Raw genomic sequence first — 16,728 nt, 5'->3', positions numbered from 1 at the left:
TGTGCGTGATTGACGTATACCACTTTGAACATTATCATGTGGTAAAACCTGGTAATTTACCGAGTGAAGCAGCGATATGTCCGCCTGTTTTATTAGAGATAAATGTGTATATTTTTGTACCACATTTCACACATATGCCTGTAAGCGCAAGCTTTTTATTCCTCGTCGTTATTGTTGTTAATCCACTGGTGGGGTGGGTGTTCTGCATCGAATACAATATAAATTCATATTATTTATTATATTTGTACAACATGGATATCATTGATTTTTCAGCTATACGAAAACAAAAACCAGTCAAGCATTATTCTGCGCTACCGAATTAAATTAGAGCAATTATCATGGTTCCATCTGGGTCTGGTAAGACGCAATTGTTACTTAATATGATAATGAGATGGCTCAAATGGGATAAGCCGTACTTAGTGTCCCCTTCTGTAGATGATCAGTGATGCTACAACGTGCTTAAAGATTTTAATGAAAACTCGACATTGTTGGACGAGGAGGGAAATGATATTGAGTTTATCACCGATATTGATGATGCTCCATCTATAGATGACCTCGATGGATGTAATCATAATGTCGTAGCATACCATGATGTAATGCTAGACAAACAATAAATTCCAGCTTGGATATTTTCGCGAGTCAGTCACAAAAATACGAAAATTCAGACATCAAATAATAATATCCCAATTAGAGAAACCTCGGTCGGTTAGAATCCTCAGTGACGCTGAGTAGGAAGCTTTATTTTCACGAATGGACTGGTCTGTTCACCATCCACCTTGTCTGAAAAATATTTGTCGGAATTACCGTCTACTAATTTTGTGTACTAAGCTTTATTTTCGCGAAATAACCGCTCCAGAAACTGGTTTGTTCACCCTCCCTGCTGATGGTGAGATGAAATCCATTGATGTATGGGCCAAGTTCATGACCACATAAACTTTAAAAATAATGTTTCTCACTTTTCTTTTCTTATGTTCTATTCCATCTGCATAAACGTTTAAGATTATTAATTAGTTGCACAGTGGAAAAATGAAATAAATGCAATATATTGATTATGAAATCAAAGGTTAATAAGAGAAAGAGTAAGGATCAGTTATCTTTCGTAAAATAATGAATCATGTTGTGGTTGGGGATCGGGGTGGGTAACAAAATTAAAAGTGAATAAATAAGGCAGGGTGTAGATCCTATTTTGAACCACTGTTACAACCAAGAAAGATCATTTCCTTTTGGGGTATGGTGACGCCCACCCCAAGTCAAAAGATACAAATGATCCACGGTGAAACTGAAGATCCGAAGAACCAGTAATATCTACTAACTTTAGGTCCCTACTGTAGTGATTTGGGTTTAAGTGAATGATTACAGGGCCACATTCGAGATATAATTTAAGCAAATGATTATTTAGCCTACAGTTTTGTCATTTAAGCTAATTCAAATTCACGCAATCGCTTTAAGCAATCAACCACATCATGAATTTGTAATCTCTTGTTTGTGCAGTTAGTGGGAGAACAAAAAGAAAACTTTAAACATTTTTCACTCTACACAAATGATAACACAAAGTTATATTATTTTAAATGCATTAGATTTTAGATAGGTGATATAAATATTTCATGGATTTAACATAAAAGAACAATCTCAGTACCAAGTGAGAACATGCATATCTTTTCATGTTTAGATGGGATTACATTGGGGTAAAATCTAGCTGTGATACAAAACAACACTAAAAATCACAGACTCTATTTCCAAGAATGTTACTTTAGAACACTTGTTATTTAAAGAGAATAATACTAGACAAAAAATACAACTGTCTCTGCTCAGATCGTATAACACATATAATTTCTAGATAAGCAGGATTATATTCCTCTAATTGTCCTCAGGTCACAATTAGCATTTTCTAAAGAATAAACTATTACCTAATGGAAAATTTAATTCTGGAAGGTTACAAATATCAACAAGATAAAGTCGTAGTCATAATTAGGCCTGTTTCAACAATTATAATATAAAATGCAATAATCAACAGGTAGACACTGCATTTCATGGGGAATTTCGAATGTTATTTACACAGATTGAGATAAACTTGTCGTTTACAAAACCAAAGTCAATGAATCCGGTCAGGTGGAAAATGAATTTGATTTTTGACAAAGCAAATTCTAATATATAATTATGCATATCATATAATTAATAAAAGAAACCAACAAACTATGCAAAGTAAACATACAGAACGCTTTACATATTTTTGGAAGATGCACACAGCTCTGCAGTTATTCTTAATGGGTTGTCCATCTTGGGTGATCTGCCTTTGGCAGACCTTGACACTATCAACGAATCTGAACTTCGATTACACGTCTAGATAAGCTTCTGTTAAGGAACATTTTACTCTGCTAAATGTCCGTGCAAAATTAGATAGCCCATCATGATATTGAAAATAGCCGTTGTTACCAATAACTTTAGGTATTTATTTGATATACGTTTTAGACGGAAGTCCTATACTGTAAGAGTCCGGCTGTTGCATCAGTGTGCGAAACCGTTAAACGTTTCCGTATAATGTGCGATAACGTATGTTTAAAATGTTAATTGTCTTAAACACTCAAAATACATACACTTGTGTGAAGCACACATAATAAACATGATCTACAACACTTAGTGAACGTTGTTGCTTGTTTATAGGCAAGCATTACAGTGTCTCCTGGTTTGAATTATCACTTCGTTTTGTAACTCTACTTGGTACCGATTTTGGTGATGGGTCGAAGTTGTAAATGACATAGATTTGGCAATGAGCAACATAAACCTGTAGATAAGCGATGTCCCAAAAGTATATTTTCCTACTTTAGCTCTCCAGTTTGCTCTCCTTTATAATTGGTTCACATGTCCCTCTCCATTTATTCAAGATCCTTGTCTAGAATCGTTCTAACTCTTTTTGTTCAATTCTTTGTAAAGTGAAAATTCTGTTTGAACTTGAGTCTTTATCTTTTAGGTTTGTAAATCAAAGTATCCATATTTGTCCATAGTTGTTCATTCGTTTGATAGTAACTTGAATGTTTCCTATGCTGGTCTTGTTTTATCTAATCTAGTCAAAAAAAATTCCAAAATATTTGATTGTTGCTTGTCCTTGTTATGTCTTTCCTGGTTGCTGCCTTGAGTAGGGCTCAGACGTGTAGACCTCCTGTTAGGCTGCAATTGACGGAAAATATGAAATAGGAGTCAAATTCACAAATCATTCTCACAATTCCGGATGGTCATATCAAGGGCAAAATACACTGATTATTTGACTGGTTAAATGTAAGAATCATTCTTAGAATTCATTGTAAAACATCCTACCATGCTAGCCATACCACATGGATAAATATCAAAATCAAGTCTAAAACTAGAGTTTATGCAGACATTTTCACCAAAATGAAATAAAATAAAAGCCTTTTGGCTCATTGACTTCAACCATTCATTAAATCTGCAAAAGTTGGTACTACATGTTTCGGGCGGTGTAAGAGAGGTGGCGATGACGAGCTTTCTCTTAACGCTTGATTTTCAACAAACACAATTTTTGCTGCATTCCAGACAATCGTGGTAAAATGAATCAAAAAGCCCTCTGTACATCTTCATCAAACGGGCAGTATGCGTAGAGACTTCGTATTAAATAATCCAGCGTCGGGACCTACTTGATAACAATCATCTTTCGAAAGCTTAATTTTTATATTTCCTCTTATTTGTAATTTACTTTTCAAATATTTACTCCAAATCTCTACCACCTCCTATTGCGCCTCATGGCTTCAATTAATATCGAAACTGCGTGAGAGAAGAATCGAAAAAAATATGACGGACAGGCTATGGACGGAGAGACTGATGCACGGACGCTATCACAGTATGTGTGCCTTCGTTGAATGCGTGTATAAGAGATAACGCAGAGGAGCTTTCTTGACTAAAGCTACTAAAATATGAACATAAGCCAAAGTTAGATGTGGTATTGTGTGATAAAACAAGGATCTGTTTATGATTTGTAGTGACATACATTAGTGATATTGAAAAGAAACCGATACGAATGTGTCACTTACCGTAAGTTTTGACCTTGGAATTGTTTGTCACTCCATTGGAAGAAGTTACACAAAAGTCTTTTGCTCATTTTCTACAGCAGGATATATAGAAAAATGGAATACTATGTAATTTGTGGTTCATTTAACGCATTCTTTTCATTTAGCGTTGTTACAGGTAATTATTTGTTTTCTAAACTGTAAGACCTAAAACATAAAGATGTTTATTTTTAAGCATTTTACTCAAAGATTAATATTATGTCATACAAATAAAGCATAATCTGATTTAAATATACTGAACATATGAAGTACTTTTATTATTTAATTCTTTCTTTGAGGCATCAACACCTATTCTAGTCGCCGCCATAGATTTTGGAACAACCTATTCTGGATGGGCGTTCTCATTCAAGCACGAGTATACATCAGACCCGACGAGGATTAGCTGCAAACAATGGACCGGAGGACAGTTCGTCTCCACGAAGGCCCCGACTACAGTGTTGATAAAACCAGACGGAAAGACATTGGATTCCTTCGGTTATGATGCTGAAGCAAAGTATGCTGAGTTAGCATCTGAGGACGATGAAGAACATGAACGCTGGTATTTCTTTCGCCGTTTTAAGATGATGCTGCATGAAAAAACGGTATGAGGGACGTGACGATAACAATAATAATAATAATAATAATAATAACAAGAATAATAATAATAATAATAAGAAGAAGAAGAAGAAGAAACAGAAGAAGAATAGACAGTCTCATCCACAAATTGGTACAGCCTACGACGAGCACAGTTGACTTCTCATGTCGCCACTGAATCATATTGTGCGCGACACTATACCGATGTGTTAGAATGGTGCATGTGAGCGTTGTTTATCCTAGCAAAGGAAAATATATAATATTGCATGGTACATATCTTGATTTATTCAGACTATTATCTATTTTTATAGGTAAACATAACTTGTTGTTTATTTGACTAATTTTGAATTAGATGCATAGTACAGCTGCGCTAAAGATTAGAGATTCATTGACTGCTCTGTCATACGTTTGATGATCTTCAGACTGGAGAAAAATATGAACCCATGTATTTGAAATGGGTGCACAACTTTGAAACATTTACCTATAAAATGTACTGCGCCAATATGACGCTTCAAACGCTTCGCTTCAGTTCAATGCTGAGTTTCCAAACCAACTGCTAGGTTATAACTTAATTGTTGTGAGAATGCCATCGATGATTAAACAACTGGGAGATAAAGATTATACTAGAGTAGATTCATGATGTTCTCTTATCAATTTAGGTCAGGCGCCAGTGAAAAGTAGACATCGAAATCAATCTAAATGTGTACATATCTTGGATTTTTCCAGCGCTCAAGTCCATTCAATTTTTCGGGACAAACGTCTGGATGACGACAAATACACAATAGAGAATCTAAACAATTAAATACGCTACTCTCGAGCGGTTATTGTTCGTCATATTATTATTATTATTATCATTATTATTATTATTATTATTATTATTATTATTATTATTATTATTATTTTCATTATTATTATTATTATTATTATTATTATTATTATTATTATTATTATTATTATTGCATTTGACGTTTACTTACGTGTAAGGTATATGGTGAATGAAGACATTATATGGAGCTTCCAGCCATAAAAGCAAAGTTCATCGTTTCCAAATGTGTAAGGATGACATTAGAAAATATGTTGTGCCATACGCCAGATTAATATCTGTAGTAGAAATTAATAACGAAGTGCAAATGTAAACATTTCATTAAAATAATATGTGAAAAATCATTTGGCTTGCAGAAATTTTGTAGCTTAAATAATTGGAAAAAGAAGTTAAAATGTCCAACGGGAGAGGAAAGTGGGAGTGTTAATATGAAGGCCAATTAATATCTATGTAAACAACATCAATATCCAGCTGAATTTTCTAATATTACAGTTGAACGTAATATTGCAAATATGGTTGCTATATGTCCTGTCGCAAAACGCTTATTTCGCAGACACCCAATGATATTATACTGGCTGAATAGCCCATAGTCAAAACGGAATCCAAATTCGCCGCCTCAGATCTATCTGACCAGGCGACTTTACTTGAGCTTTAATAATTTTCATATCACATCTTTACTTGTAAATGTAGAAATTAACCCTCTAAAATGTGATAAATTTAGTTTTACGTTTATGAACTTTGTTTCGTAAGTTAGTACCATGTATTCATTACTGTGCTTTGGTGCTACTTTTAATATTGGAAGGTGGTTATATGTACTTACTGAATTATAACTGTTCAACATAATGTTATCCGAAACAAACGTTTAAGTGGCCATACATCCGCATCAGCGATGTAACCTGATACGTTACTATTACTTTATTCGTCAGTTTAAAATGTTTCATGCAGGCAAGTTAAACACACAAAAGTCGTCTTACCAAATTGAACTACCAGATTTGCTACAGTATCCTTTTTTGATAAGCACGTTATTATAAGAGCCTGCATTACGCCGTGTCTTTCGCCCCGCTTGAGCTGTGCTCGTTGATAACAGACATAAGCAGATCCCATTAGAAACGACCGCAGCATCGGTCATGTTTGTACTGATTGGGGGTTTCTCCATATAGTGTAGAAATACACGAGGAATCAGCATTCCAGGTTGCTCCACAAGTTTCACATCGGCGGCAGGGATTGCATCATAACGTGGTTTTGCGTGTAGAAGCTAGCTTGCCTCGCTAACAATTTTCGACCACGCATGTTCCTAACTGCGATCGTGGGAATATATACGCGCGTGCCGAGTGTGATTCTGAAACAAGGAGCGTGACCCTCGTGTTAGCTGATTGGGAGAGGCACTGAAGAGTGTGCGAGTGTGTTACAATAGAAAACCTTTTCCAGTTATACTAATTAAATATAAACTGATAACACAAATTATATATGGTGAAAGGAAACAAATCTGAGCGAAACTATCGCAATGAGAAACTTAACCAAAGAATCCTTATGATCGAGATTCGAGCACAAATTTTGGGTTAGTTATGTACGCAAAGATGATTTGATAAAAAACAATTGTTATGAATAATGCAATCGTGAACTATGTCGTCCTAAATGGAATTCCTTCTTACGGACTCAGTGACAGCGAGTGATAAAACATGTTCACGAAACCGAGGATTGCGGCGACGATCGTGATTACATAAAAGTAATGAAATTCGCTGCGTTAAGCAAACCATCCCGGTTAAAATATAATCCTGAACCTGATAAAATCTAAGACGTAGAAGACTATCGAGATCAGCTGCAGAAACGACAAGTAATAGTATGGCGAAAATGGGTGTTTTACTTTTTCATTATTATATTTCATTTAGGTCAAAGCCTTATATACGCACGCAAGGACGCGAGCACGCACGCGTGAAATTGACATGGACGGATCCATAGAAGAGGATAGAAGACTTAGACCGCGCTATTAGCATGTTATTATGAATCAGTCGATTGCAAAATTATACGAATGATGATTGTGATCCAAATTTCTGAAATAATAAGTACACTGGTAGATTACTCGTCTTTGACATCCTGCAAGTCTACTGCTCTCCAGTTTCGGATATATGCATGAAGTCGTGGGTAGTTGTCCATTTCCGCCGGCATCATTTCTAACTCGACCATGCTAATTATTTTATTCTTGAGGAACATCGGTCTCTAACTAGATAGCCCCAACAATAATTCTGAATGGAATACCAAAAATATTTGTCGTAGTCGTAACTCCCGTCACGCAAAATCCAATAGTTCTTACCGTAGCAAGCCCATAAACGGCATCAACGACCACACATCTACATTGTTTTCACGAGGAACTCATTTTCCTCTCTGAATTCATCTGGCAGATGTTGTTCCACTTTTGGTGTTGGTACCATTCATTGCCCATTACGATTCTTGTATTTATAATGTGATCGCATAGTATCTTTGATAGAAAGGACGACCGTGTTCCGGTGCAATCCGCACACTCACTTCGAACCAGTTACTCTACTTTATTGTTGCAACTGTCATACAGTGATCGAAATATCTACGTAGGGAATATTGAAATTTAATTCGATTGTATGCTCTTGACGTGTGAGATTAGGTTCACGAAAAACTATGCTGATCACCCGTCGAATAATATCTGAAACGATCGTTCTCGACTTCGCCTAGGAATTGTTCTACGGACAAACCATACCTTGTTGAGTAAAAGTCGAATTAGTACTTATCTCAGTTGAGTCAATAGTGGGTTAGCATATTCCTTGTTGTAGTTAAATTCTTCAGTGTTTTCATACTTGGCAGCTCATTCAACGATTGGGCGTTTTGGTGTTTATGTGCTACAAAATCAAGGTGACCTTTAATTGGTATTGGCTCATAGCGGTGCTGCCAGCTGTCGTGTTATATATGGCCCTTAACATGCTCATATTCCAGTGATTAAGATTTTCTGGAAGTACCACTTGATGTAGATATTCATCAGGAAGTGGATCACAATTTCTATAGATTGTAGCATCCGTTGTCACCAGGTCCCACACACTGTCAGCAAATTCCGCAATCGCATTGCCAATTTCAGAAACCATCACTTATATGCAATTATAAATTTAATCTTAAACATAAACACTAAAGAGGTCTAAGTATACAAGTAGATGGACGTTGAGTCATTCAAATTGAATTTCATCACGCACAACTCGTGATCATGGTACCGTAAATATTAACATTTTGGTCATATTTGTGTCGTTTTTCACTAGGTAAGTTTAATCATTTGATCATCATTAGGACGTATATTTATCAATATTGACATTCTACCGCACACGCTACTAAATCCGATACTAGAATATCACAAGCTCGCCCGGGTTAACAACAACAACAACCTGGCTGTTAAACTCGGTCAAAGCTGTTTTGGTGACAAACCTGGTCAGATCCACATTAGATCCGCATTGTTGGACGGTCGAGCGTCCATACATAATAACTGATATTTTGTATATCATTAAAATCAAGAAGTCTTTGCAGGGTTGAAGCTGAGGAATCATTGCTTATCGCGACTGCTTGTAAGGACTTATGAACAAGACTTCCACATATGGTGCCGTCCGGCATGGCTTTTTAAAGGCAACGTTGTCTACTTCATTGGGTAAAATACTCAGCAAGTTCAAGTGGTGCTGCGAGCCCATGCGAGTCAAAATATAAAAGAGATTTGGCTGTCAAAACGTATGCGACCCAATAAACCACAGGTCCTGCTGATGATCAATCCAGGTTAATGTTTCCGGTTTCCCGATTCCGGAGAGAACCTTTGCGAGTTCATCCAACATAAAGAAACCTCGCAAATGTCTGATCGACTTTATAAATTTAGACCAAGCTGGGATCTAATCTTCCTTGAACCACTCAATCACTGCAATAGCAGAGTCTTATATACGAGAATTACTGCATTAATTCTATACTCATTGCTACCGGCGGGTCCTATGCCATCTCGGATCAGGTATTTCAACAGTCGAGGATACGAGCGAGTTAATAGTTTTCAAAGCAAAATGTTTTCTGTGTGTTCTTGGTGACCGTTAAACCTTCGTGATACCTCAGTCACTGCGAGTTTGGCAAATGTCTTTGGATTTTTCGATCATTTGTGCAATTGGTCTACCATTTGAAAAGATATAAACACGTGATTAAGTTAACTAACACCTTTTCGGATGCTTATTTGCCAAGAGAATTCTCCTCGGACTTCACTTTATTCGACGTCTCTTGTAATCGTGATAAATGAAATTATTGATGTTTAGTCAGAGATTATAAACAATGAGAAACGTGCGTCTGTTGGTATTGATGGACTCATTGATGGCATCCATAGAGTAAATTTGGATAATATAACTTTACCCGCATTGGGAAGGACAAATTTATCGCTGCAAATTGCATAGTTGGCGTTGCCCCTACGGTTTAACACGATTGTGTCCTTGGCTCCAAAAATCATCTATTAAAGTGTATGCAAAAACTTAATGTTTCAGGGTGGAAACGTGCAGGAAAACTCCCCGTACCTGATAATTGGGGCTCTACGCTGTGCAAATCTGCCGTTGAAGGTTAGATTGTTTTCAAATAACTACATTGTGGCTGTATCTGATATGATCAGGGTGTTCGATTATGTCTTCTATGAACATATTATACGTGCCTGCAGACCCTGCGTAATCGTCGCTGTATGGAGCGAATCCAAGAATTGTTGTAGCAACGTCAACATCGTCAAGAAATGCATCGATTTCGTTTCTATCGATGAGAATACTTGACCTGCTGCACAACGCCATGATACCCTTGTTTAGAAATATGATTTATGTTTTCATCGTATGCGGTATTGCTGTCTTGTACAAGCTTTCATTGGACGTTCACGATTGTCACAAATGTAAGAAAATACCGATATGTGTCATGAACTGGCCCTTATTTGTCTGATCCCTAACCTAATATTGATAATTTTGTTTGATTCGAGTTAGCAACACTGAGACGTTGTTGAGCGACTTCGTTGATAATATTGCCTACCGGAGTTGACATTAATGTCGTTGATGTGAGTGTAATAGCTTTCGGTTGAACCTCTGGTTGTCCAGTCACTTATCTTTGTAGTCACTCTCAAATTGACTGAACCGCTCCTAATCCTAGAATTTTAAACTAAGCCTCATCATTGATTTTTTTATGCTCACAATGACTCAAATTGCAACTTGTGTAATGATTGGCGCATCACGCAAAAATGCGAAGGAGAGCACCTCTGGTGATCTTTTAAACAATCCCCGTACAACGTCACCGTGCTCAGTTCCGTAGTATAGCACGTTAACGGATTTTCTCGCGTCAACATGTACGGGTTTAACACGTTCACACATAATTGTCATTTTGCTTAAATGTGAGGTCGATCTATAATGTACAATTGTATCATAAACATGGTCTACCCGCACAGGATTAGCGTGTGCCCGCCCTGGTCCAAAAGAGTAAAACGAAGGTCTATCAACCGGAGATTGTTACATGGACGCAGGAGTAATCGATACAGGATCACCAGGGGGAACCAGAATAATATATAACCGAACTAGGCTCGCGTTGTCGAGTTTGAGGTCTCATACGTGCTACTAATAGCACAACAGGTTAGATTAACCTGAGTCATTGAGGTAATTCTAACGATATCTAGTGCACAATTGTAACTGGTACTATCAGGTCCGGCACGTAGAATTCTTTGGTCCTCTGGAGTCTTGTTAATATTTTCAGACCAAAAGGAAACTGTTTTCCAGTGACGACTACAAAATATCCATCGCGTACGGCGGAAATGCGATCGACATGGCTCGGCTGAATGTGGGGTAGAGGACGTATATGCTGATTTTAGAATCGTGCTTGGTCATTAAGGTGTTTCCCAATCGGATATCTTTATTGAAGAATTCAATATGGTACGCACCAAGAGAAAGTCCAACAACGTTCCAGCTAGCTTCAAATGGCTGCAATCGAATATTAGGCCAACTGCGGAAAACACTTAACAACACCAATTCAATCTCCAGTGCGACATCTTCCACAGCAGTGACTGGTGTAGAAAAATGGTACCTTGATGAGATTGTGATCATCGCGGTTACATTCCAGGTTGCGTTTGCAACGACAAGCTGTATTGCTGCATTGATTTCGGGTAAATAATGCTAATAATAATAATAATATTGAGGACCTTGTATATCACCTAATCTTAAGAAACTATGCGCGTTACAACACTAGACAGCACATAAGAAACACATACAGTGATATGATTACAAAGAAACACCGTGAAATCAAAAAAGATAAAACATGCTGAAAATATGTAAGGTAAGGAAACATTATTAGGTCCTTTAGTCTGTTCTTGAAGTCGAAATAGGTGAGTTTTAAGTGCGCTCTTGAATGTGATCGCTGTGTGTTTGTGTCTAAGTTCAGTGGGCAATACGTTGCTCGGCCCGGGTATGCAAAAGAACAGTGTCCATATGAGTACATTTTCATAGTGGGAATGATGAGAATACGAGTGTCAGAAGAGGAGCGTAAGTATCTTGCTGGTGTGTACACATGGGTGAGATCGGATATGTATGTTGGACTGGAGCCCATCAGTGAAACGTAGCACAGAGAAACGAATTTTGTGCTTGATTCTGGATCGAATGGATAGCCAGTATAGGGTACAGAGCAGGGTTGGGTGTGATCTGATTGTGGTACTCTAAGGATGATCGGAGCAGCTGTGATTTGAAGTTTTTGAAGTTTCTGGAGTAGATATTGAGACGAAACAGACATATATGAATTACAATAATCCAGCCTTGATAGTACTAAGAAACACACAAGTGTTTTAATGTCATCAGCTGAAAGATAATGGAGAACGGAGCTGATGCGTCTCAGCTCAAGATATGCAGCCTTGCATATGTTCATGACAAGTTGGTGCAATGAGAGAGTACTGTCGAGAGTAAACTCTAAGTATTGTATTGACTGTGTGAATCTAATGTTGGTGTGGTTGATATTTATTGTTTTAAGTAAAGGATGTAAATGAGAAAGTATTTGTGTTGTTTATCAGAATGGCTACAGTTTTATCATCATTCATCTGCATCGTGTTACATGTCATCCATGGTTGCAAATCAGAAATGCACCTCCCTACACCTTGGATGGTAGCATCTACTTCAGTTGATAAATCCGGAGTGTTTCAATTGAATGAGTACCCACCGTTGTGTTCCTCGTCGATGTCTTCGGTAAGTTCATTCATCAACGCGCGAATTTTTTTTCGGATCCCCAATGTCGCTTTATGTGCAACCGTTCACAAATGATGCGGCCTTGTTGATGACATTTTGATGCCTGAGCGAACTGATCCAACGAGTATTGCCAACCGTTCAGTAAATTTTTGAGGGTCACGTAGTCCACCTCTTTCATATTTTAGTTGTTCCTGGCCTTTGCATCATAGCCTAGTCAAGATACATACAGTAACTTTTTGGGGTAGTAGGATCAACCGTTGTTTGCTTGTGCGTACCTCCGCGATACAACGATGAATGGGATCTCTCTATGGATGGCAGCTAAAGTTTCAGTACACATTTCCTATCAGCTCATATACTACTAGGTATACGCTTCCATATTATTTATCAACTTCAGCTTGTCAGGATTATTTATGTTTTATCGATTATAAATTTTAAAGCTTACGGACTAACTTGTCCAGGCTGGAATTCATAAAAATCTGCAGTGAATCAATGAATTGAAACTGACCAATTAAAACATCATATATCATATAGTTTTCCAGGTAAATGCGGATTACGCATATTAGAGCATTTTATGCCGCTGAGACTTGTTGCATAACCAGGTGGTCATCTTACCCACTCAGGTTTTCAAGCAGAATTGGATTTATTATTTGGTTTAGTTTAATTTGCAACTGACGATTGCAAGGGTTGTGCGCTGCTAACCGGTAAAAACCAGTGATATAGCAGTGGTCTTGTTCATTTGAACTTCCATCACTCCCAAAGTGATCATTTGAATATCATGACTGGTCATAACTGTGTCGGCGGGCGAAAATATATGTTGCGTAATGTAGTTCGCCATAACGTCAAGCAATTTAAGAAATTTGTCAACCGAGTCCTGACAACAATACGTTGTTCATTTTAAGCTCACTGATCACATAGTCGCCGGTTTTTGCAACTGTGCGCTGCATTTCATCCCAGATGGTTTTCGCGGATTAACTCGAGTTGCTGAGTTTACTTATAGATCACAGGAATATTTCATGACGTGAATACTGGCAGTTGTATGACGATATTAGTCCAGATGATGTTCCTGGATCGCAGCGGACAAAATGGATTCAGAAACAGAACAGCCTCGTTCTATCCAACCTCAGCAAGATTAATGTAGTCGTCCAATATTTTCTCGATTATCTCTAGATGCCCACATGCATATTATATATGCACTCCAGTAAATATGCAATCACGAGAGTGCGTCAGTTATTGTAGTAGCGCATTAACGAGCCGCACTCATCACACAAACTCCATGGGTTTAGATCTCACAGACCAGTATAATTCTACCAGAACGACTATCTGTTGATTATCTGACCATCAATATAGGCCTCACCGCCAGGTAGCTTTTTATTAGAATCAATATAAATCGATCCGTGGGAAGTATCATGGGTGTCTCAAAGGTGTGTGTGCCCCAAATAGTGTTTATATCGAATAAATCGTTGACCTCCCTGGGGTGGGATCGTTCCTGATTACACAATAACCATCAAATATGTGCAAAATAATCAGTTCATTAACAGTTCACGATGGTGGTAGCGTATTGAAAGCTTTTAAATGCCCGGCTACGTAGATTCGTAAAAATACATGTTCGGATGTAATTTTGAGAGTTGAGAGTTGGTTGGCCTTTCACAGAAAATGTATACGTGCCTGTGTGAACCACCAAGGGATATGCCTCAGCCGGTTTGTTTTTCGGTTCATAGATGTCTTTTCCTCCACGCTTCAATATCAGAGTTAAGATGTATGAACTTTCTCTGCAATCGCCTAAATAAATACACGTGATTGTTGTACTCGGTTTTGAGCATTTAGAATTATGCGGTCATGGCAGCCAGGTCAATGCTCTTGGTAACTGTGGACACGTCTATGCATGTGCCTGTTACTTTACAGTAAGATTGTTCTTCTCGATCGTCATCAGATATCCACGATTTTGTTTTATTGATAAGCTCTGTAGCTAATTTTTCAATCGTGACAATGTATATTCGTGCACGGTCTCCGAGAGATTGTCGGACATGCTGATTGCTTCAAGCGACCCAATCACTTCCAACCTACATATGTCCCGATCCCCCCGAGTCAAGTGGCGGACTAGTAGACCGCCAACATTCTCAAGAAACTTGCTTGATCCCTTTCAAGCATTAGTGTTTTGTCCGACAATATCACGACGATTCATTTGTAAGCATCAACGTTGACCGCCATTGACCAATGAGGACCCGAAAATGCATATCCACGACTGACTGAATAGGTTTAAATGTTCCAGTGAAAATAAATGAAATGTGTTTCTGAGAAATCTGCAACCCTGTGGCGACATGCTGATCTCTCCCTATGAACGATATCCCTCTTTGGTATGTTCATTAGAGATGATTCTGTTCAAAATCATTCAGAACTTCATAGGATGGTTCTTGATGCATAATAAGTCACAAGTGATACTTCAGACACATTAAGGCGGACAAACGTAATAGGATTTCTTCTGATTAATCAGCCGTCGTGTGTCCTGAAACGTTATGAGTACATGAAACGCATTGCTAGGCTCTGATCTACCTCCTGATCAGACTCAGTTATGTGCCCTGGTCATTATGAACCACGACAGCGTAGATTGACATCCCGCTGACATAAATGACAGTAATCGATGTTCGGCCGCGATGTCATTCTGAACGACAGCTTAGTCAGCGTAATACCTGTTCCACGCTGCATTCGAGGATACATTTAAGCCCTAGGCGTGTCAAGTTATTTTCGACATCAATACTGCGTCGTCTTAGCATAACAGTGTGTTTAGCATCAAACATAACGTTTCCAACACCCGTGCCGAATCCCAAGCTGTACAACAGTAGAATCACGCATGAATATGGACAGTGGGCGTTAGTTTGTGTTCGACGAAGGGCAAATCCCAAGCTCGGTGTTGAATTATCAGCAGAATAATTTGACTCTAGATCAGTAACGGGATCTTATGAAGTTCATACTTTAAGATATGTTGTTTTTTTCAGCATTATCTGTGATATCTCTTTCGAAAATCATTAGCATACCCGTAGCTAGATAATAATCACCCCTATATCGTGCCAATCCAAGTATTATTCTGGCTAAGTACGCTTCGATTAATTTCAATCGATGGCATATTGGGCGCTGATAAAAAAGATCCATCATTCAGTTGTTGACAAAATCACCTCGTTGCACAGCCGTGTATTGATTTCCGTCTACTTTCAGAGGTTACTGGGTCACTCACACAATCACTGTTGCCAAACAAGTTACTTCGCTGCATTCTTTATTACTTTTTCGACTCAAACGGGATTGTCTGCGGTAGAAAGCAATTATATTGTACCAACCTTTTTCTCAGAGGCCAGAGGAATCGTTTTAAATCATTTCACCAACGGCCCCAAATGCTTTATTCTTTACCTGTTGGATCATTTTAATGGCAAGTTGTTCTTCAACGTTCTCCAATCTGCAACGTTTTGGGAACCAGTATTTTGAACAGACCCTAGACAGTGTCACATAGGTCATTGCTCTAAACTGCTTGGCACACAGGCGCAAGCGAATTTATATTTCGAACAGACATTGCCATACGTAAACGCATGCTATGATGTAAAGTGAAGTGATTGTTTAACTTGGTCCGTCAGCTACAACGCAATCGTGATAACGTATTGTCCATGCACCGCAGATAAACGTGACCGGTCAGTAAAACCGAAATCAGGTCACCCGCGGATACGTCGGGGCCAAGGCTATATAAAATGTATATCTGAGCTGCTTGATTTATGCTTGCTATATGTGCGATAATTGCTATCTTCAGTGGATGGCATTACACGTTAAATAGACCGGACTGTATATTGACGATATCCGGGGTATTATGATGTCTGTCACCATTCGGATCATAATTGTGTATCAGTGTTCTTTCCTTCGGTTCGCCAGCGAAGGGACCATAGCTAGGCCCGTCAGGCCATCCAAGTACGGATATTACATACGACACATAAATATCAACCTAGTATCCCTCTGTGTATATTTCGATGATCGAGCTAATTGTGGATTCCTGTACGGTGAT

The 16,728-nt window shown here is 38.2% G+C and overlaps 1 protein-coding gene across 2 annotated transcripts in view; it reads left to right on the top strand.

Annotated features, from left to right (window-relative positions):
* The window catches only part of LOC149798051 (heat shock 70 kDa protein 12A-like), a 58,450-nt gene that overhangs the window by 29,982 nt on the left and 11,740 nt on the right, over positions 1-16,728 (top strand). For both annotated transcript variants that reach the window (XM_089963141.1, XM_089963140.1), the window contains exon 3: positions 4,355-4,657. In XM_089963141.1, the coding sequence (XP_089819267.1) occupies positions 4,355-4,657 (303 nt within the window). The remainder of the gene's footprint in view (positions 1-4,354; positions 4,658-16,728) is intronic.

This window comes from Sinohyriopsis cumingii, chromosome 6 (genome assembly GCF_028554795.1).
Source record: "Sinohyriopsis cumingii isolate HCF-2022 chromosome 6, ASM2855479v2, whole genome shotgun sequence".
Taxonomy (NCBI): Eukaryota; Metazoa; Mollusca; class Bivalvia; order Unionida; family Unionidae; genus Sinohyriopsis; species Sinohyriopsis cumingii.
This window is presented reverse-complemented; position numbering and strand designations above follow the sequence as displayed.